This window comes from Terrapene carolina, unplaced genomic scaffold (genome assembly GCF_002925995.2).
Source record: "Terrapene carolina triunguis isolate 2854851 unplaced genomic scaffold, T_m_triunguis-2.0 Scaffold16, whole genome shotgun sequence".
NCBI lineage: Eukaryota > Metazoa > Chordata > Testudines > Emydidae > Terrapene > Terrapene triunguis.
In genome coordinates this window covers 88,764-111,087 of record NW_020664367.1, presented here as the reverse complement: position 1 = coordinate 111,087, position 22,324 = coordinate 88,764, and the positions used below count along the sequence as shown (strand labels likewise).

The 22,324-nt window shown below is 44.3% G+C and overlaps 1 protein-coding gene across 1 annotated transcript in view; it reads left to right on the top strand.

The window, feature by feature from the left end:
* The window catches only part of LOC112114689 (histone-lysine N-methyltransferase SETDB2-like), a 100,607-nt gene that overhangs the window by 23,015 nt on the left and 55,268 nt on the right, over positions 1–22,324 (top strand). Inside the window, exons 8-15 of the mRNA XM_029910707.1 lie at positions 732–851; positions 2,193–2,362; positions 2,823–3,051; positions 6,651–6,747; positions 7,834–7,942; positions 8,799–9,133; positions 10,951–11,039; positions 12,173–12,273. Coding sequence (XP_029766567.1) covers positions 732–851; positions 2,193–2,362; positions 2,823–3,051; positions 6,651–6,747; positions 7,834–7,942; positions 8,799–9,133; positions 10,951–11,039; positions 12,173–12,273 — 1,250 coding nt within the window. The remainder of the gene's footprint in view (positions 1–731; positions 852–2,192; positions 2,363–2,822; positions 3,052–6,650; positions 6,748–7,833; positions 7,943–8,798; positions 9,134–10,950; positions 11,040–12,172; positions 12,274–22,324) is intronic.

The following is a 22,324-nucleotide window of genomic DNA, read 5'->3' as shown; positions in this document are numbered from 1 at the left end:
CGTACAGGTGTCCTGAATAACATGAAGGGAGACTGTCAAATTTACTGTGTGCATTTAGTGATATAGTCACTTTGTCTAATAATACACAGGGTAACAAAAGCCTTCGATGGTCCAAATTAAAAGCTCTAGCTCTACTGTATGTGCAGAAGAGTGGGGAGGAGAGATCCATTGCATGCTCCTCTCATCCACTTGCAGGCTCTTTTTCCACAGGAGTTGAGTCTCTCTGGTTATGTAGGGAGTGGGGCCAGAGCCAGGCCAGGCGTTGTTCACAACAAACCTTTGCGGCTATAAGAGTGTAAGATAATAGTGACAGAGTCAGTGTTATCTTCTGTCGCTCCCCAATCTGTGTTGTGAACTCTAGTCATTTTCTGGTGGGGGGAGGGAGATGGCGAAGCAGTGGCAGGCACGGATGCCATGATAGTACAGATTTTGTTCAGTTTGTTTATTTTGTGTATTAGATAGTATTTTGTGTAGTCAGTTTCGCTGTGTCCCCCGGTGTAGTTAGTCCCCACCCTCCCCCGTTGTTGTTTGGGCCTTCTACAGGACACAGGCAAAAGAAAAATTCTTAAAGAAGTAGGAAAATGTGATTGTAGACCAAAAAAATTTGAGGGGGGGGAGGGGCTGAAAGTACTTAGAAAAACATAGGTTTCAAATTGACTAGATTTAAAGTTCGCTTTGTCCCTTTAATCACATCCTTATTTTCACATGACATTTTACTGTTGCCCTTCTAGGTCAAAATGTGCATGCCTACAGCTGACTGCAAAAGGCTGCAGTGAAAATTCTGCCTCACCAAGTAACAGAGCATCTTGTGGTTACAGGTATAAAAGACTGGATGGACCTGTCCCCAGTGGGTAAGACACCTAGAGTTTACACTGGTATTTTATCCACATACAGTTATAGTATTCAGGCCACGCTTAAACAGCTTTTGGTTAGCCAGCATCTTGAGGAGGGATGGGGAGGGTGCGTTATAGTGATTGTATTGAATGATCATGGTGAAATGGGAAAAGTACTTTTGTTTTGAAAGCCACAGCATGGGTTTTGTATTACAGGAACTATTTTTTTATACTTAGTTCAGTTTGCAAGACTAGCATGGTAGATCTCAAAGCACTTTACAAAGGAGATCACTATCTCCTTACAGACAGAGAAGCTCAGGTACAGACGGGTGAAGTGAATTGTCCAACATCAACAGCAGGCCAGTGTCAGTGCTAGGAATAAAGCCCAGGTCTCTTGGGTTCCAGTCCAGTGCTCTGTCCACAAGGCATACTCCCCACTTAGGGTATGTCTACAACTGCAATTAGACACCTGTGGCTGGCTTGTGCCAGCTGACTCGGGCTAAGGGATTGTTCAATTGCAGTGTAGATGTTCAGGCTGGAGCCTGGACTCTGGGACCCACCCACGTCATAGGGGCCTGGAGCCTAGGCTCCAACTCAAGCATGTACACTGCAGTTAGCCTCTTAGCCTGAGTCCTGCGAGCCTGAGTCAGATGGCATGGGCTACCTGCAGGTTTTTAATTGCAGTGTAGGCATACCCATAGTGCATGTACTGTGGTAACATGGCATTGAACCTGGGAGTTGCCAGATCACAGCTGGCCTTACGGAATGAAAGCCCTCACTGAAGTTGTTCCAACGTTTTGACAATCAGCTCCACCCCAAAATGTTACAAGCTGGGGATATTTTAAAAATCAGAAAAATCCAATAGTCCCTGACTGCCATGACAAAGTCCATCCAGGTTGATTTGATTGCTCTTTTACGCTTTTAAATATGTTCCAAGGGTAAAAGGGGGCGCTTCATTAAATCACTTGTCAAGGCTGCAGAATCTATGCTGCATAGCTCACTTAGGTAATATAACTATGGTACATATTTCTCACTCATCTCTTAGGGTGATCAGATGTCCCATTTTTAAAGGGACAGTCCCGTTTTTTGGGACTTTTTCTTATATAGGCGCCTATTACCCCTCACCCTCTGTCCCGTTTTTTCACAGTTGCTATCTGGTAATTCTGTCATCCCTGAAAATCTGATGGACTCTTGTCCTTCTGATGGGGAAGGCTAAACTCTAGAAGTGCAGTGATTTGCCCATTCTTTTCTAACCAGGTGTCTTTGTCTTTTCAGTGAGCTGTTCTTTTATTTGCTTTTGCCAGATATGAACAAGTGATATTTTTTATTTCATTTTTCATTTTTCTTTTTTTCTGGCAGAATTTACGAATGCAACTTATCGTGCAAGTGTGACAGAATGAGGTGTCAGAACAGAGTAGCACAGCATGGCATCCAAGTTCGGTTGCAGGTGTTCAACACAGACCGGAAGGGCTGGGGCGTCCGCTGTCTAGACGATATTGACAAAGGAACCTTTGTTTGCACTTATTCAGGTAACATAAAACAATGTCTGAAAGATTCTAGCACTGTCATTCTCAAACTGTACTTTGTGGAGCCCTTCCTAGAGGTCTGCAAACTGCAGCATTTTAAGAACCAAGCAGTGAGTGGGATATGCTGGGTTGAGAGGCCAGATATGTCCATAAAATCTGCCTTTCAGTGTGCACCAAAGAATAGAAAAAAGCTTAGAAAACAACTGTAATTTAGTGGTGCTAGCCAAGCACTCGGACCATTCCAAGGCTAGATTTCTGAGACTACTGTCTCAAAGGTACTACCCCTTACCCCACAAGCTTGTCTGTTCTGTGCTAGATTCCACAAGGACAGCTCCCTCGCTGAATGAATGGTGTTTGCATTTCACACTCATAAATAGTGGTCTTGCCCCTGCTAAAAATATAACTGCAAGGTGGTGTCAGAGTGAACATGGACTAAACTAAAAACCTTCTGCTTTTCTTCTAGGCAGGTTAATGAGCAGAGCCGAGCCTCAGGAAACGAGAGATGTGAATTGTGAGGCTGAAAAGAAGGATGCTGTGAATGACACAAGTCCCAGCTCACTTTCAGTAAAGAGAAAACTGGACACTGCTTGTTCAGATTCTGAGATCGAACTTGTCCAGACAGGTAAAGACAGCATTAGCAGGAGCAGTGAAACTTCATCTCAGCCTGCGGAGGATGAATATAAACCAGTTGTGTAAGTTGTAGTAGCAGATTTAAGGTAAAGATAGACTGTATGCTACTATTATAGACTATTCAAAAAGGAACTAGATAAGTTCATGGAGGATAGGTCCATCAATGGCTATTAGCCAGGATGGGCAGGGATAGTGTCCCTAGTCTGTTTGCGAGAAGCTGGGAGTGGACACCAGGGGATGCATCACTTGATGATTACTTGTTTTGTTCATTCCCTCTGGGGCACCTGGCATTGGCCACTGTCAGAAGACAGGATACTGGGCTAGATGGGCCTTTGGTCTGACCCAGTATGGCCGTTCTTATGTTCTTATCCCATAGCAATACCCACAGTGGAGCTTGAGTGTGTTCAACTGAGCAGCCCTTTTCATATTTTTTTTAAACTTATTTTTTCTGATATTTCTTCAGGCAGGACACAGTTGTTTCTATGAATTAACTTTATTCCCAACCCATCTGGAACTTTCTTGGCATTTTCCAGGAATTGCATTAGTCTTCTGAATGAATACATGTTTGTACTTGAGCTTTCATGGTTATAGCTCATTATGTTAATTTGAAAAGGGAGCAATGACTTGCATATTTTTCTCCAACCGTGCAGTATTTTAAATTAATCACTAATTGTTCTGTCCTCCTCCTTTTCCCCCAATCCTTCACTTCTCACCATTTTGAATTGTTGTAGCAAGAGACTAAGGTCTGGTCTACACTACAGGGTTAGTTCAGTGCAAGGCAGCTTACGTTGACCTAACTATGGAAGTGTCTGTGCTTAAATTTCACTCCCACCAAAGTAATAACTCCACATCCATGAGTGGCGTAGAGTCCGGGTCAATGTAGTTAGGTCAACATAACACAGTGTAGATACTGCCTTGCTTACATCAACTGTTACTGGCTCTCAAGAGCTGTCCCACAATGCCCCACACTGACAGTACAATCGATACAAGTGCTCCCGGTGAGGATGCGCACTGCCGATGTAAGTTAGGTTGACTTAATTTTGTAGTGTAGCCATGGCATAAGTCCCCAATCTTGCAATCAGTTTCATGGAGATGCAATAGCGTGTTCAGTGAGGGGAGCTCATCTTGGGAGCCTTAGTAGCCAATGAGAATTTCCAAAAACAAACAACGGCTTGTCTGAAAAGTAAACTTGTTACTTTGGCAGCATGGGTGGCGGGTGAAGCTTCCCCTGAGGGAGGCTAGCTCCTTGCCCTGCCTCTTCTGCCCGCGGCCCCAAACACACTCCATCCCTGCTCCACCCCGGCCCTGCCCTCTCCCCGCTTGTGGTGTCCTGTCGTGAGACACCCCCCCACAAAACCCTGTCCCTCCTCACCCTCCCACCCAGTCCCTCGCCAGGTCACCCACCCACTGCATACCTCCTCACCCCTCCTACCACTCACCTCCTCGCCCGCCCGCTGCGAGAACCCCCCCACCTGTCACTTTCCTCCACCACCCCGCTCACCATGTCCCTCCTCACCCCTCCACCCCCACAGCTTTTGCAGTAACATGGTCAAGGCTGTGTGGAGAGTCAGAGAGGGGAGTAGAGAGAGAAGGTCTGTGAGGTAGGCTGGAGCAAATCACAAGTGATTCAGATGCATAGTATTTGTATTCACAAACTATAACTATTAAATTGATAGCAAAGCTGACACACGATCGTTTCCATAAACCAAGCCAATTGTCCATATTCAGACTTGCATTTTCAACACCACTGAAATCTAATCCAATTTGGAATGAATCACTGTTATCAGTGATTAGCCAAATTTTACTAATATTATACATATTAAAAGGTACAGGAAACACCATTTTTAAGCTACATTTACTGCACCACTATACTAGATTTTACTTGATTATTTCCAGTATTTAGAATAAGAAAGGTTCAAACTCCTGTGTTAAATTCCTACCGGCAGGGAGCACTTGGTTTTTTTTTTTTTTTTTTTTTAAATTTTTCAAAAATAAAAAATAAACAATCAGGCCAGGGATCACAAGAGACTGTTAACCTGTATTCATGACCCCTATGCCAATCATGTTATGTTGTACAGGACAAATAGACTGTAATCCACATACCAGTGTCGCTGCATATGTTGTATCACTTCAGCTTCTGAACTTAACATAGGTCTCGCAATCTTAAAGAAATCTAAAAGGATAAAATTTGTTTGCTTCCATCTGTAGCACAGGAAAAATCATGACCTCTATATGAGGAATAGGGTTATATTAATTTTTTAAATTATAAGATTTCTGGAGCAGGGACTGTCACTTACTGTATGATCCTACAGGTGACTAGCACTATACAACTCCATCCTGGCTGATGCCTGTAGATGCTACTGCAACGTAAATGGCTCATAATATTAAACCAAAGCTGACTTTGAATAAAAAGTTTAATTTCTAAGGGTCATATCCTGTCTCCCTACCTTTCCCTCCTGTTAAGGGAGTGTGCTGGGCTGCTCCACTCACTGCTAGGATGGCGTCTCCTCCTGGTTACTCTGGGGAATAGCTGATCAGGTCAGCGCCCCTTCCCACAGTTGCTAGCCATCCCTCTGTCTCTGTCTGCCAGTCTGCGGCCCCTCTCTCGCTCCACCTCTTCGTGACTTGACCCTCCGGCCAGGTCAACGAATGGTTTCCCCTTCTGGGTTGGAAAGTCTTTCCTTGCCAGCAGTCCTAGGCAGTCGTCCCATTCACTGCCTCGTAGTGCTTCTCCCTCAGTGGCTAGCAGGGGAACCTGGGCCCACCTTCTACTCTGGGTTCCAGTTCAGGGACCCTCTAGCCAGCAGCCAAGGTCTGTTCTCTTCTAGACCTTACTGCCTTTCCCTGAGCCCTGTCCTAACTTCCTGGCCTCCTTCCTCTGTGGGTTGGCGAGCCCAAATGCACCTCCCCTTCTCCCAGGGAGTGACTGCAGACTTTCCCAGCAGTCCCCTTTCTGCTGCCAATTTCCAGCCTGCCTTTATAGCCCCAACCCAGCTCCTTCCTCCTCAGGTGGGCTCCCTCACTCAGTTAGGGGATTACTTGGCCACCTGACTCCTCTCAGCCATGGCCCGTTGGGTTAATTAGCCCACTTCTTAGTCTGCATTAACCCTTTCAGGGCAAGTGTGGGGTGAACACCCCATCACAAGGAGTTACGGTTCTTTTAGGCTTTGTAGGATTTTGTTTGTTTCAGTGGTATGTTTACAGTCTCTCTCCTTGCAAATTGTGCCTTCTAGTTTGAGGTATTAACAGCTGTAACAGGGAAAACCCAGAACCCTGAATGTAGATACTCTTAGTTCAGTGATGAGCATGGTACAAGAACCTAGATGGATGAATAGACAGAATTTGGCTCTTGACAGGAACATTAAGGAAGAACTGCTTCAGTTTGTTTTTAAAATGTCTGTGGGATATACAAGCAACTCTCGGTCTCCTTTAACAATAAAGCATGAGCAGTGTATGATGGGCTGCCTTTTAAGAATATCAGTGAGGCCAAAACCTGCAGTCTCTGCTGGGGCAAAACTGCCACAAGATTTCTACTGAGTATCGACTGCAGGCTTTGCAGTCTGTTCTTTACAAACTGGAAAATATTAGCCAAATAGGTGTTGCAAGAGTTCTTTTATCGGCCTTTAGTTTTGCATAAAATCCTTTTCCCATCTCTGTGCAGGGTTCAGAACTATGGATATAATCCAAGGAATCTGAGAATCCCAGCCATTAGGCCTAAAACCAGAACTGCTATTCTTCAGACTCGCCGGCTAAAACTGGTAAAAATGCAGAATAACAGATTGTATTCAGAATTATACATATTCAGTGAAGTGGGAAGGCAGTTATTTATGACCTTATATCAGTACACACGGCAAGATTTTTTTTTAAACAGCCTTTCTTACTTGCATCTATCATGGGACTTCTGCAATACTGCCCTGCCTGCTGCTGGCACTGGCCTCATCCCTTTCCCCATCTCCCTGCCAACATGTGCACAGTATGTGCTCCTTGAGCTGTCTCTGAGACTAGCACTAAATACTCCCACAGCCTCCTCACTTTTCTTCCCTGTACATGTACGCAGCCCCCAGGACTGTCTCCAGGAAACAACCCTCCCTCGAACTGTAAGCAACTATCTCTCCTCCCTGCAACTGCAACATCTTCCATGTGCCTCCTAACTAATGAAATAGGAGAGGAAAAGATAAACACTGTTGGGAGCCAAACTCAAAGCTGCAGCATCCCTTGCTTCACTAGTGGTCAGGGTCTTATGTTCTGCTGCTACGGCACAGACTGGAGAATTTGATCTGCCACATGATCTAATATGGAGAGGCAGGAAGTATCCGCTCAGGACATGTGCACAAGAGGAGGTGCTGGTCGCACTTGAGTTGGCCGTGCTAGTATCAGTGAGTGATAGCTTCACAGCTGATTCAAACAACATGTATGAGAGCTTCATACCAGGAACAGACAGTATTGGAAGTCCCATGATTAGTCACTGGTTTGTAGTGAAAGGGGAGGAATCTTGCTGACCCAGTCCATTTCAGTTAGCTCCGCATACAGAGCTAGCTTAGGCCCTGATTCAGCAAAACATCCTTAAGCATGTATTTAAGCATGTGTTTAAATCCTATTGAAATCAGTGGGCGTTAAAGTGAAACCCATGCTGAAGTGTTTTGCTGAATTGGGGCCTATGTTCTGGGAGGCTTGTCTGAATAATTCTGAATTATGAAGTCTAGGCTTGGAATTTAGCCTGCTAAAACTCACTCAGTCAAAACAACAGATTACAGTTGAAACTTGAACTCCGGGGCCTTAAAGCCCAGTTGTCTTTGGCTCTTGATGCATAGAACACAGTACCTCACAACCTTATTTCTTTTAAGGGACTTGCTACACTGGTGCACGATGCCAGCTCAGATGAAGATGATAGTTCTCAGCCCCAGCAGTCAACCAAAACGAAACTAACCACTGGAACCAAGAAAGGAAAGGAAAGTAGGTTTGCAGAGTTATAAATATTACACTGGTTAGCACACTTGTGCCCAGTCAGGTGAAACAGTTGCACTGTAGAAAACAATCTTTGAATGTGTGCAAACCTCTTCAAATGCCATATCTCTGACTATAATGGCATTATCTGTATAGCACTTAGTGTGCCCTACCAATAAGCCTTAGCAGCCACTCAGGTTATTACTTATTACACATAGATGTGGATAGTGCTTAAAGACTCAGAATTTAAAGATAAATACAAGTTCCCTGCCCTGAGTAGTCTACAGTGCAATGGCCTGATCCTGTAAGATCTGAGCACTCCTGGAAAGGTGGTAAGCATCCTGTACTTTTGCTGCCTCCAGTGGAAGTTTGGGGGGCGAAGGGCAGAATTGGGTTATTTATTCGGCATGACACAGCAATGGGTAGCAATAAGCAAAGAGGGGCAGGGAGATATGGGAGAAAGAAGGGCACAGCCGTAAAAGATCCTGGGAAACATTTGCTGTTGAATATGCATCTTGTTAGCATCTTATTAAAATATGGGATGCTGTGCAGCATGCAGGTGGAGGTTGGCAGTAAAATACCAGCTGGAAGAAGTGAGTTCTGAGAGAGGATTTGAAACAGGAGTGCGGGGAGAGACTGGATCATGCACAAGGTTTGGGGGGCTGTTCCAGGCATTGAGGGGGAAGCATAGGCATTTATGGGAAATGACATGGGAAGCAAGAAATTGAGCGGGTGGGTATTTAGGGTCAAGTAAGCCAAACGCATTTAAGTTTGCAATGTTACCCTTAGTATCATTGCTGAGTCATTTTCAGTTGATGCAAACAAATAACGTGTTCTTCTGATCTCTTGAAATTTCTGTTGACAGAACCCAACCTGCAGCAAAAGCTAGGAGAACATGAGGAGGCCATGCAGTCTGAGCCAAGCACCACAGATACTGCAAAATCTAAAGAAAAAAGGCCATCCCCAGAAGATGCTAGAGGTGGTAAATCAGCCAGGCTAGATGATGCACATGTTATGAAACAGTCCATGGGCCTACTCCAAAGAGATGACTTCAAAGAGGAAAAAAATAGGAGGTCCAAACAAGATCCTCTTTGTAATGAGGAGGCAGAAGGTGATGAGACACCTCTGAAGAATTCTAATAAAGACAATATTTATTTATTGGATGCCACGAAAGAAGGAAATGTGGGCCGATTTCTTAATGTAAGTAAAAATGGTAAATGTGTGTGCTGTTAAGTCACTTAATTTTTTTTTTAATTGCTTATTTGCACAAATGATAGGTATTAATGAGTTTTGCAAAATTCTACTCTTCTCTTTTTTCCCAGGATGGGCAGTGTATGTTTTTATTTTGGGGCAGGAAATCAAATAGCCCTAGATGATGAGGATTCTCGGTTTCCTTGCTGCATGTTGAATGGCCTTGCCACTGGGTGCTACACTGGATCAGAGCGTGGGCTGGATGCTTGACTAGATTGAGGGTCTCCTTTCAGCCCCATCCATGTTCCGAGGCTGTTGTAAACTGTCGTTTGTGTCAATTCAGGGATATGTTACATAATGCTGTGTGAAATTTCCATCCTTACTCCTGATCTGTACAGATGTAAAAACTGTCTACTAAAGAATCCTTCCCAGGTTTCACACTCAACCTAGTGCATGCTGAGAGGGGACCTGGCTGTTCTAGGCAGTGCTGTGTAGATATCCACATTGTCCAGGTATATACCCAATAACGCTGCCAATTGATTTCATTCAATTGATTGAATTTTCAAAATGCTCCCAGCAATGTAAGTACTACAAACTTTCATCTGCACACGCATAGCACTGGCCTTGTTTTTCCCATGGGCACTTATAGGTATGTCAAGCCAAAATCTGCACAAACATTGAAATTATGCTCCTTAATATAGAACAGAGACAATGATAACCTGTCACATGACCGTCCATGTGCACACACCTGTATGTGTGTCTAACTGGGCTTGGCAGAATTTGAACTTTATTTTTTTGTAATTTTGACGATTGATTATCAATTTTTATTTAAGCATTTTTTCAATTTTTAACCATTTTAATTTTCAGTTGTGAGAAATGAAGGGGGGTTGGGGTTAGTGCAGTGCTGATAGCAGGGCTGTAGGGGGCTCCTGTGCAGGTGAGGGGCCTGAGACGCCCAGGCGCAAGGGATGCTGTGGTTCTGGCCCAGCCCCAGGCCAGGGCTGCGAGGAGCAGGATGAGTGAGTGAATGGGACCATGGCAGCGAAGCTGCAGAGGGCTCCCAGCACAGCTGAAAGCTAGTGACACCTGATCCCTACAGGTGCAGGCTGCGGTCCTGCTGGGGCAGAGCAAAAACCCTTGGCCTGGGCTGCAAGGAGGCCTCCCTGGTGCTGAACAGCTCCTGTACTCCGGGCCGTGACAGCAGAGCTGCAAACGGCTCCCTGCATGGCCACGGGGCCAGTGACACTGGATCCCTGCAGGCACTCGGCTTGAGAGAGGCAGCCATTGACGGATTTTTTTCGTCCATTTCTGTGTGTTAGGTGAAATCAATATTTACTGGTATCTAACTGTAAATAGAATCCTGCCAACCCTCCCTAACTGTATGCACACCTCACCTCTGCCTGGCAATTTCCACACGCTTAGAATTGTTTTATTCATGCATGTGCTCCCAAAGATTGCTCTCTCATCTGACAGCGCAGCATCTTTAATTTATTATTGATGGTGATGACTTTTGTTCCTGTGTCAAATGAAGAGAGAAAAATCTCACCATGAACTATTTAAGTGCAGATTGACAAAAGAACGTGATTTTTTGAGACAAAATTGTTATTTTAGAAATGCTGGAGATATTCCTTCCCTCGAAGTGACCTAATTATAGCAAAAACTGCTGCATGTTAAACATGGGTGATGAAAGAGTGGCAGTGGGGATGTCTCTTCTCTTTTTTTTAAGCATGTTACAAATGTTTGGGGGGAAAAAACATATAAACATTCTACAGCCAGAGACTGAGCATCCTACTGATTAATTTTAAATCAATTATTTTGTTTCACAGCATAGCTGCTGCCCAAATCTCTTTGTACAGAGTGTCTTTGTAGAGACGCACAACAGAAATTTCCCTTGGGTGGCATTCTTCACAAACAGGTTGGAACTATCTTTTTTTTTATGTTCATTCAAAGCAAAATGGTTAGAAAAGTATTGCATTATTTTCCAGTAGACAAATGGCCCGATGACAAAAACCACATTCTTATTGGTGATCTCATCAGAGACCAAGGCCTGAATGGGTAAGGGAGCTAAACTACATTATCACCACAAGAGAGTTTTTCTCTTCCAGTGCTGTACCTGTTCTGTGGAAATATGGGACTTGTCTTCAGAACTGTCAACTGGCAACCATTTATAAGCATTCTATTCACTGCACAAAAAATAATTGTTCCTTTTAATATATTCTCCTAGTGGTTGGCTCAGAGAGACAGCATGAGGAACTTGCCATTACCCTAGGTCTTGCAGTCCTTAGACAGAATCATTCCAAAGAGCTAATGTGGTTCCATTAAAACCTATCCTCCAGGAGTTCCTGCAGGCCACAAAGGCTACGTTTACACAGCAAAGAAAAATCCACGGCAGACCCGTGCCAGCCGACTCGGGCTGGTGGAGCTCGGGCTGTGCGGCTGTTTCATTGCCCGTGTATATTAACGGGCATGGGGTGGGAGGGTCCCAGGGCTCAGGTTTGCACCCGAGCCTGGAAATCTACACAGCAATGAAACAGCCCTGCAAGCCAGAGTCAGCTGGCATGGGCCAGCCGTGGATTTTTCTTTGCCGTGTAGACATGATGATCTCCACATCCAGTGTATGGTATTCCAGGGTTTGATTGATGATACGCTATAGTTAGTGAGACTAGACTACGTCTACTGCCATTCAGACACTTATACTGATTTTTAACTGAATTTATGTAGACATCAGAGAAAGTTGTGTTTGACCTCTGCAACCCAGATCCCAGGACCTGATAAGTCTTAGCACAGCCTAGGTTTTTCTAATTGAACATTCACAAGGGGGTTGCACACACTGTTGCTTCTGAGGCAGAGCACACTGCACACAGCAGGGGCTCCTGGTTGCATTCCTTCATTTCCCACCTGCACCCCTCACAGCTCTCTCTGTGCCACCCTCCCTTCATCCCACTATTTCAGGAACTCCCTACAAGTAGTTGGTGGCAAATTGCAAACACAGTACAGAGGTAGATTCAGTTAACTAATATATTAACTGACAGTGGTTTTGTTTCCTAGGCATGTGAAAGCTGGAACCGAACTCACGTGGGATTATGGTTATGAAGCTGGAAGCATGCCAGAGACCGAGATCTCCTGTCAGTGTGGGGTTCAGAAGTGTAGGAAAAAAATATTATAGACAAATGTTTACAATTACCACCATGTCCATGTAAATTTGAAATTCACTTGCAAGAAAGGACTAGACTGTGTGCACAGAATTACAATTCTCCAGTGGACTCATACAAGCCTGTGCCCTAGACTAATTTAATCCCTTTCAGGTAAAGGGCCTGTGCTGATGAGATGTGTGAATCTGATTATTTTTAAATGTGCCACTGCTTGCTTTTCCGTATGTAGCAGAAGAAACGTGTTTGTCATAAGCAAACGCATAAAACTGTACCTAGGCTATTTCTTTGCTCTGGGCTTGTTTTTTCTCATTCAGAAATGGAAGTGAGTGGCATTGTATCTAATAAGACATAAAGCAATGTTTATACAGCAGCCTCAGTCATTTGTTTGTTTATTTTTAATTGATTGGAACTTCTGGAGAAAATATAGAAAGATCTGCTGTTTGACTGCTTGTAGCATCTTCTACAGCTTATTTACTACAAGTTATAGTCTATTATGATTCATAAGTATGAAACAAGCTGGGTCTATGCACCTTCCCTTAGGCATCAAGGTATTTTGTGAGTGAATAACTTATGGTCTGAGCACTTTAGCTCTGAATCAGCTCTCAGCACCGTATGCCTTTGAGCCAAAATTGCTTTTTGCTGTAGAGCTAAACAATATATGTAATAATTTTCAACTAATGACTTGCAGGAAGCTGTTTCTGGTCCAGGGGAAGTTCAGGGATTTCAGTGTTGTGTGAATTCTTGTCACAGTTTGCTCTTAAACTGTGCACAAAAAATGTTATAAGAATCTGGTGATTTAAAAATGGGTCATTTGTGGGACCTGCTCTATCTCGGTAGTACCTTGACTGAATGACCCCAAATTTGCATCACATACTGTACCCCTGCTCCTGATACTGCACATACTTTTTCAAGGTAGCCTGTCTAAGCCATCTAGATTTTACAGCAAATTGAAAATGCAGCTGTAAACAGAAACTCCATTGCAACTTTAATTATTGTGTGGCTAGGTGCCATTCCATAACACTACAAACCAATCGGGCATTGGCTGTGCTGCTCAAGAAGGGGAGAGAGGTTCTGTTGGAAACCATTGTGCCTAAATTTGAAACAGAATGTTTTTCTACAGTGAGTGAGTTACAGCAGTGAGACACTTTACTATAGTACGTAAAGTAAAACTCAGTGAGGTATCAAGACCTGCATAGTTTCAGAAGATGAGAAGAAAATAAATCTCCTAATTACAGCTATCCTATGAGGAAGAGTCTAACAGAAAATCCTGTAATGAAAAAGCATCTTCAAAGATAACCTTCCTAAGAGGGATATTTGCCTATAGACTTGTAAAAAAGCTCCTTTCAAGTTGAAAGGGACAACTTTAACACCAGTCGCAAGATGTTGCTAATACTAGGCCAAAGTGGACAGTATTTAGGTAAAGACAGCTGTGACTAATAAAGCAGCTAGAACATCACGAGGCAGTTACAAGTGGAGAATAAAGATTCCCCTGTTTCTGCTAGCAGGTGGTAGAACAAGATGATGCCTCACAGCCAGTCCACTATACAAAAAAAATGCTACGAGGAGTAAAAAACCCACTTTTTTTACCCACGAAAGCTTATGCCCAAATAAATCTGTTAGTCTTTAAGGTGCCACCGGACTCCTCATTGTTTTTGTGGATACAGACTAACACGGCTACCCCTCTGATAAAAAAATGCTGTTTGATTTCCTGCCTATGGTGTGAAGAATGCAGAAGGCTGGCACAGGAGTAGACTATATGACATATTAGATTAATGAATGTGGAGAGAAGTCATTTAAATTAAAATGGTTGGGAATGGGTATATTTGGACAGTATGTGTAATGGACAGTACGTGTCATGGACAGTTTTTTAGTGAGTGCTTTTGTGATATTCACCAAGCTATACAGGAGGGAGGCTGGGCTTGTTGTCCTCTCCCTCAACCCATTGAGGGGGCTTCATTTACATAAGGCTGCATATGTTCGAATAAACTATGGCCTACTTAACTCCAGAATGCCAAACAACTTTCAGCTATGAGTCTTGCATACACAGACAGGAGAACACAAATCACTGATTAGTCTCTATGCCATGATTGAAAAGTTCACTGATATGTGTGCAAGTGAAACTGCAGTATAAGGCCCTGGAAATACAAATGATAAAATTATTGTAGGAGAAATGCCAGCTTTCTATTTATTTTTCCTGGGGCAAAAAGGAAATGTTTATTAATTACTTGTTTACAAATTATATTTTTACAAAATAGATTTAGGGCCAAATTCTGCCCTCCTGTGATAAAACCTGATAGATATTGACTGAGCCAAAGCTACTTCAGTGGTTCACCTTGTAGAATTTCTGCCAAGTATTCCTTCAGGAATGAGGACTGGGGTGTGGGAGCATTTACTATATGGAGCTCTCATGACAATGGTAGGGTAGCCATGCCACTGAATGGGGCCAGGGCCTTCCTAGATAGGTTTCAGGTGTGGGTGGGCAGATGGAGCCTGGCTCTCTAGGGGTTTTTGGGAAGGAATCTCTTTCTCTGGCTGGAGAGCTAACTGGATTGTCAACTCCAAAAGTTCAAAAATCAGAGGATTGGCCCCAAAATAATATTTTCTTTTAAAATGTTCTTTGATTTTTGAATTTCCCCTGCCAACCACCAACATGCACGTGAGAATTGTTGCCAACGTTCCAAGTTTATAGTGAGTAAGGTGATTTTGGCCCCAGCTAAAGAAGCTTTCACACCAGGGAGCCCAACCCGGATCTGGGCCCCATTGTGGTAGGCACTGTACAAATGCATAGTAAGAGATGGTCCCTGCTCTGAAGGGTTTACAGTCTAGTGCAAAGCATAGCTGTCAGTTTGACTTGGGATCTGGAATTGGGACTAACCAAACTCATACAGAAGCTAGCTAACATCCATTAGATGGAAATAACTTCTTAATCCCTCCTGAAGCTGGGCAGAACTGAAGCCAGTTCTCAAAATGGCATCTTCCATACAGTGTGACCTCTCGCACTGTGCATGAGAGGTCATGCTGACTAGGCTGTTCTCATGCTGGTGGTGGCATTCCAGTAGCACTGGAAATGAAAAGTGTCCAAACACTTAAATGCCAAGTGGTCTTTTGGGGGGGAGGAAGTTTGGGAAGCCCTGCTATAACTCATTAGCAATGCCCTGAGGCATCAAATCCCCATTAATACTCAAGTTACAACTAGATTTCTGGAAAGATAAGTTTATTACATCAAGTTCTGACCTTTTAGGAGCTTATATAAGCAGGATCTGGAAACAAGATTTCCCACACATTGCTCTCAATTTCAAATACAAGCTAAGGGTTTGCCTATATGGAGAAATTGACCGGCAGTTATTCCAGAATAACTAGTCCCCAACAGCTTCCCATGAGGACCTTCTATTCCAGAATAAAAGTGTTTTTATTCCAAAATAATTAGGGCTCATATATGCAGGAAAGTATTTTCAGGATAAGCTGCTCTATGTCTACACACACAAGTGTTTTTTTCAAAGTATCTGGTATCTTTTTACATTAATCTACTTTAGAAACAGATTAAATATATATTGGAATGATTTACCCCAGAATAAGGTTCTATGTGGATGCAGCCTCATTTCAAATTAACTGTTCTGCTTCTAGCAATCCTCCCACTGCCATCCCACACTGCACACCTGGGTTGGCCTGTCTGTTTACCTTTGTGCCATAGACTGTTCCAGGGTTATGGTGACCAGCTCTCACCTCCCTGTTTAAATACTGGCACACAGCCTGGTGTGGCTCTTTGTGATTCCAGCTCATAATCCGTTCACACACTTTCAGTCAGATATTATAGTAGCCAGGCCCTGTGCTTCCACAGGGACCTACAGGGAGGTACTGTACTTTGCTGGCCTCTGGGGAGGGGAACATGTCCAGTCCCATCTTCCAACAGTCATCGGAATGCCAAGACATCTGAGCAGCTAGCAAAGCAAATGGAGAGATGGCACTCCTTGGACACACCCCATTGCCACAACAAAGCAAAAGAGCTCTGGTAGGATTATAAACATGCCAGACACATCAACAAGGCCTCCAGCAAACAGTCGCACTACCTGTGCCTTCTATGAGGCACTGGATTGCATTTTTGTCAAGGAGACCCCCCACCACCACCAAACTCTGGCATACGTTGGACAGCACCAAAGACCCACCAGCCAACCACAGACCCTGAACGGGACCCCAAGCAAAAATAAATTGCCCTGGACAGCCAGGATCTCTTCAGCTCACAAAACCCCAAGCCAGGGCCAGAGATGGCCCCCATATCCCAAGCCAAGACCCAGCCTGACAGTGCTTGGAAGAGAGCCTCTTCCAGTAAGTAATCTGTGCTATTCTACAATACAACCATACAGGGCAGGGGTTCTCAAACTGGGGGTTGGGACCCCTCAGGGGGTCATGAGGTTATTACATGGGGGGGTCGCAAGCTGTCAACCTCCACCCCAACCCCGCTTTGCCTTCAGCATTTATAATGGTGTTAAATATATTTAAAAGTGTTTTTAATTTATAAGGGGGGTTGCACTCAGAGGCGGGCTATGTGAAAGGGGTCACCAGTAAAAAAGTTTGAGAACCAATGGTATAGGGGGATTTAAACAACAGCTTTTTTCTGGTCACTGCCATGTTATGCAGATAAGGTGTGTGACAGTGAGGTAATATCTTTTAGTGACCCAACTTCTGTTGGTGAGAGAGAGAAACTTTTGAGCTACACAGAGCTCTTCAGCTCTGGGGAATGTTACACAGATGAAAGTTAGGAGTCCCTCTCTGCCTACTCTGCTTTTATTGTATCCCATTCCCCTCCTCCCATCCCCCTAGCGTGCTCAAAACAGTGCCTGTGCTGGAGAATTCAAGTTCTAATGCATTTATTTCTGTGAAATACTGAATCCCATAATCACTGGCCAAATGTGCCAGCCCCCTCCCACACCTCTCCTTTCCCATTTTGCTTAATGCCCCTTCCCCACTGCATGGCGGGTATGTTTACTGAAGCAATAGTTAGAGAAGGAGCACTTTAGCAGACAGTTTATCAATGCCCTGTGCGTTTACCTGTCTTTACATTTTAGGAGGTAAATTGCCCAAATTAGGCTAGAGACAGTTCAAAGTGCACAGCAATTATAAAGCATTCACAGCTATTTTTAATCACAACCTCAGCATTGTTAACCATTTGGGTTCAGGCCAGTTATTCCCAAAGTCTGTTTATTTTGCAGTGCACATTGTGCTGATCTGCTAGTGTTATCACAGAGAACTTAAGGCAGAAATAGTGCTCTATATTGAAAGGCACCCTGCCAGGCAATGCAGCTTTCTTGGGGCTGCCCTTCCACTCCTGCACCATCTGGTCTGGGTGGGGGAACCATGCCGGTATATAGCAGCACAACATAACTTTCCGGTTTGCCCCTTACCATTGTGAACAAGATCCTTCTCTGCCTTTTAGGGACATACCTCAGGATAACATCCTCCATCGTAAGGACAGCCCGTAGAGATGCACATGCAATTACTAGTGTGGCCCCTCCTGCTGCTTCTTGCCCACCATCAATCCAGCACCTGTACAGGGGTTCCAAACAAAGGAGAACTAAATTGGAAAATGTCTTACCATCTCCAAGCTCACCCAGACTGGGAAAAGGCCAAGGGAACGGCATCCCAAAATAAAGAAAAAAGCAACATTTTATCATTGTTGGCACTGATAGACTAGAACGACTTGTGCTCTTTCTCTGCTCTCCTAGCATTCAATACACTACACAAACAGGAACGTTATCATTGTCTGAATGTCTGGAAAATCTCTGGGGGTGCAGAAAGGGGACAAAGGAGGACAAGTTTAGTGCCCCGGAGCTGCATGCCAGCAGAGGGAGAAGACTAAAGAGTGAAAGGGAAGATTTCCTTCAGCATGATACATAGGAGAAAGAGGCAGACAAGGAACAGGCTAAAGCACATCCACAAAGGAAATGATACAGACAGCTCTGCTGGAGAACACTGTGGCCAACATTCCAACCTACTAAGCCACATCCTGCAGCCCTTTGAGAACACTGCATCCTGGGAGCACCCCTCCACTTCCTCAACTACTACACGCAAGTCCTTCCTTCATCATGCTACATGACATTAAGAACAGTCACAACCACCCCACCTACACGTTTGTGACCCTATCAGCACAAACATGGTTGCACTCAGTACTTCAGGCATGTCTGCCACAGTTCCACTCGCTTTAAGTATGTACTCTATGTTCAATTAAGTTTTTTATTATTTACAACTCAGTTTATTATTTATTCGTAACTTGGCTGAAAAATTGCATTAAAGCATTGCACAAAGCATAATTGAGGAATGCACTCAAGGAGGACAGGTGAGGTCCCAGAGGACCGGAGAAGGGCAAACATGGTACCTATATTTAAACAGGGGAACAAAGAGGACCCAGGGAATTATAGACCAGTCACAACCTACTTTCCATACCTGGAACAAATGATTAAATAATCAATTTGTAAGTACCTAGAGGAGAATAGGCTGATAAATAATAGCCAACATTGATTTTTCAAGAACAAATCATGCCAAACCAACCTAATTTCCTTCTTTTGACAGGGTTACTGACCTAGTGGATAGAGGGAAAGCAGATATGATTTATCTAGATTTTAGTAAAGCTTTTGACCCAGTCCCACATGACATTTGTGTAAACAAACTGGTGAAATATGGTCTAAATGAAATTACTATAAAGTGGGTACAAAACTGGTTGAAAAACCATACTCAGTGAGTATATATTAATAGTTCACTATCAAATTGTGAGGATGTACCTAGAGCGGTCACATAGGGATCTGTCCTGGGTCCAGTACTATTCAATATTTTAATTAATGACTTGGATAAGCATGTATACTTATAACATTTCAGGTGAAACCAACTGGGAGGGGTTGCAAACATGTTGGAGGACAGGGTTAGAATTCGAAAGGCCCTTGATCAATTGGAGAATTGGTCTGAAATCAACAAGATGAAATTCAATAGAGACAAGTGCAAAGTGCTACACTTAAGAAAGAAAAATCAAATGCACAAATACAAGATGGGAATAACTGGCTAGGTGCTGAGGGACCTGGGGGTTATAGTGGATCACAAACTGAATATATCTGAACCAATTATGTGATGCAGTTGCAAAAAAGGCTAAGATCATTCTGGGTGGTACCACATCAGTGATGATGAGATGTCAGAGCAACTGACTCCTGAAGAAGAGGCTGAGGAGACAGAGGCTTGGGCCAAACCACTTAGCCAGCTGTGGCAGAATTGCCCTCAGAATTTTGAGGCAGAAAAAGAATATAATCAGCCCATGACTCAGCAGCCCCCTCACTGTGCTGTCTGCATGCTCTTCCAGACAGACCAGGTAAGCATCCTGGACTTCTCCCAGAGCTGTTCTGTGTATGGCAGAAGCTGAGGGAGAAGGCAGCTGCCACATTCCTCAGGATTTTGTAAACTAGTAGGTTGTGAATTTATTTTAGAATAATGTTGTTTCAGTCTGTTGCTAAATAAGCCTGCAGGCCTGTGTGATCCAGTAAATAGTATTGCTGTCCCCTTTACCACCTCAGATTGCATCAAAACTTCCTTGGTTGTTTCACAGCTGCATATATTTTGAAACTTCCCTCCTTAGCTCTGGCTGAACTCCAACTTGTTAAATTCCCATCAAAGTTATGTGCATAGCACCTCACTTTCAAATTAATTCTTTCTTGAAAACTAAATTTTAGAGACTCACCTTAATCCTGCTTTCTGATGGCAGGGATGGGGAAAGAACCTTCCCATATTTAAAATAAAGGAAGAGAACTGGATATAACCTGATGACTGTCTAAGTACATGCAAAAGCAGAAGCTCTCTTCTCTCAGGCATTTAGGGTGAAGGAGGACTGATGGGCTAAACCTATAATGGTTTTTGGGACCACCATGATTGTGTTAGATCTAGAAATTAATATGTTCACTTCTGTATCGGAAAGGAAAATTAAATGTTTTGGGCAGGTCTTTATTGAGGTTATGCATCCTAGGATGATCACGCTGAGTTTTGTGACAAGCATATAGAACACTGCATTCAGAGGGTTAAAATGTAAAGGAAAGAATGAACAGCCTCTAAGTTCTGCCTCGAAGAAGTTGGTTGCCCCAGGTCAGGGGTGAGGAGACTGTGTTTGGCTCTTGCACGCGTTTTGATAACTGTAGACAACAAAATGCCCAGGGATTTTGTTAACTCCTGCAACACATACAATCACCCATTTGCACAGATAATTCCAGCTATTGTGGTCTCATCTTGATTTGTAAATGGCATAAGCAGATACTTGGGCAAAAATAGTTGGGCAAAGGAGCAGCTAGAGGTGTCTTTTTACACTAGGGAGGAAAGTTTTTCCAGAGGAGTGAGCCTGAGATGGGGAGTTGCGAATGCCTGAGTTATCAGTGCTTGGCTTCAGTTACCTGGTCCTCCAGAAATTGGAGTCGCAGTCCATTAGAAATGCCGTACATTTTAATCTGTAATCTTGCAGCCTGAAGAAGAGCTCTGTGCAGCTCGGAATCGTGCCTTTCACCAACAGAAGTTGGTCCAATAAAAGAGATTACCTCACCCATCTTGTCCCTTTAAATTTTAACTGGTGTCTAATTTGACATTGAGTTTATAAAAGTCTCTTGGTTTTTCAATGGAGAGATGCGTTTCCAGGGTCTGTCTGCCCAACAACAAATATCGGTTTGAGACAGTAGTCCTGTTCACAACTAGGCTAGGTGGCTTGTTGAATAGACACTGCGCAAATAGCTAGCTGAGTATAAATAGCAATGTAAATGATGAGACACAGCTTAGGTGAATGGAATACAGACACACCAGAACCTTAAGGTATATATCCTGTGCAGCTCTGAATATGCCCAAGCAGTGCCTCCCACGTCTACACTGCTCTTTTTAGCAGTGTAGTGTCTCACTGCCACCCTGCTGCCAGAACCTTTCCCAGCCACCATGAAAAGCTCCAGCAGTGTGAAAGGCTTGGGTAGGGGGGAGGTAGAAGGGAAGGGTTCCAGCAGACTTTCCCTGCTTCCTGCCCCGCCAGAGCCTTTCACATGCAGCTGCGTGGACACAGCCTACTTTTCACTGTAGCATATCACTGCGTGTATCCTACACACTGTTGCAAGTGTAGACAAGGCCCTAGAGCAGGGGTCAGCAACCTTTCAGCAGCGGTGTGCCGAGTCTTCATTCATACACTCTAATCTAAGGCTTCGCGTGCCGGTAATACATTTTAACGTTTTTTAGAAGATCTCTCTATAAGTCTATAATATATAACCAAACTACTGTTATATGTAAAGTAAACAAGGTTTTCAAAATGTTTCAGAAGCTTTATTTAAAATTAAATTAAAATGTAGATCTTATCAGTTTAGTGTGATCCTTGCCCTTGCTTTTCCTTGCTGAGTTTTCCAATGTCTGGCACGTATTTGGATACTTTAAGCTGCACACAGGCTTCTGAGTGATCAGTTGTTAACCGGCTGGAACCCAGATCGGCAGTTGAGGTGAGTGGAGCAAGTGGCTGGTAGGGCTGAGCAGGGCCGGAGGCCTGGACCCTGTCTGGCAGGGGGCCTGCGCTGGAACTCCAACCGGAAGCAAGGTGAGTGGGGCTGTGGCTGGGGGGACCCCGGCTGGCAAGGGGCCAGCAGCAGGAACCCCAGAGCAGCGACTGAGCAGCTCAGCCCGCTGCCGCCCTGGGGTTTTGGCCGCTGGCTCCTGCCAGGTGGGGTCTCAGCCCGCTGCCAGCCTGAGGTTCCTTCACCCAGGCCCGCAGCGGGCGCTGAGTGGGACCGGCGGCGGGACCCCATCTGGCAAGGGGCCAGCAGCGGGAACCCCAGAGCAGCGGCGGGCTGAGCGGCTCAGCCGCACCGCGTGCCATCAAAAATCGGCTTGCGTGCCACCTTTGACACGCATGCCATAGGTTGCCGACCCCTGCCCTAGAGTATGAAACAGCTATGGGGATGTTTAAAAAAGTTTGTATATTCTTTAGACTCTTAGGCTATGTCTACATTACACAGCTTTTAGCGACATGGCTGTGTCACCACAGCCGTGCTGGTAAAAGTCACGC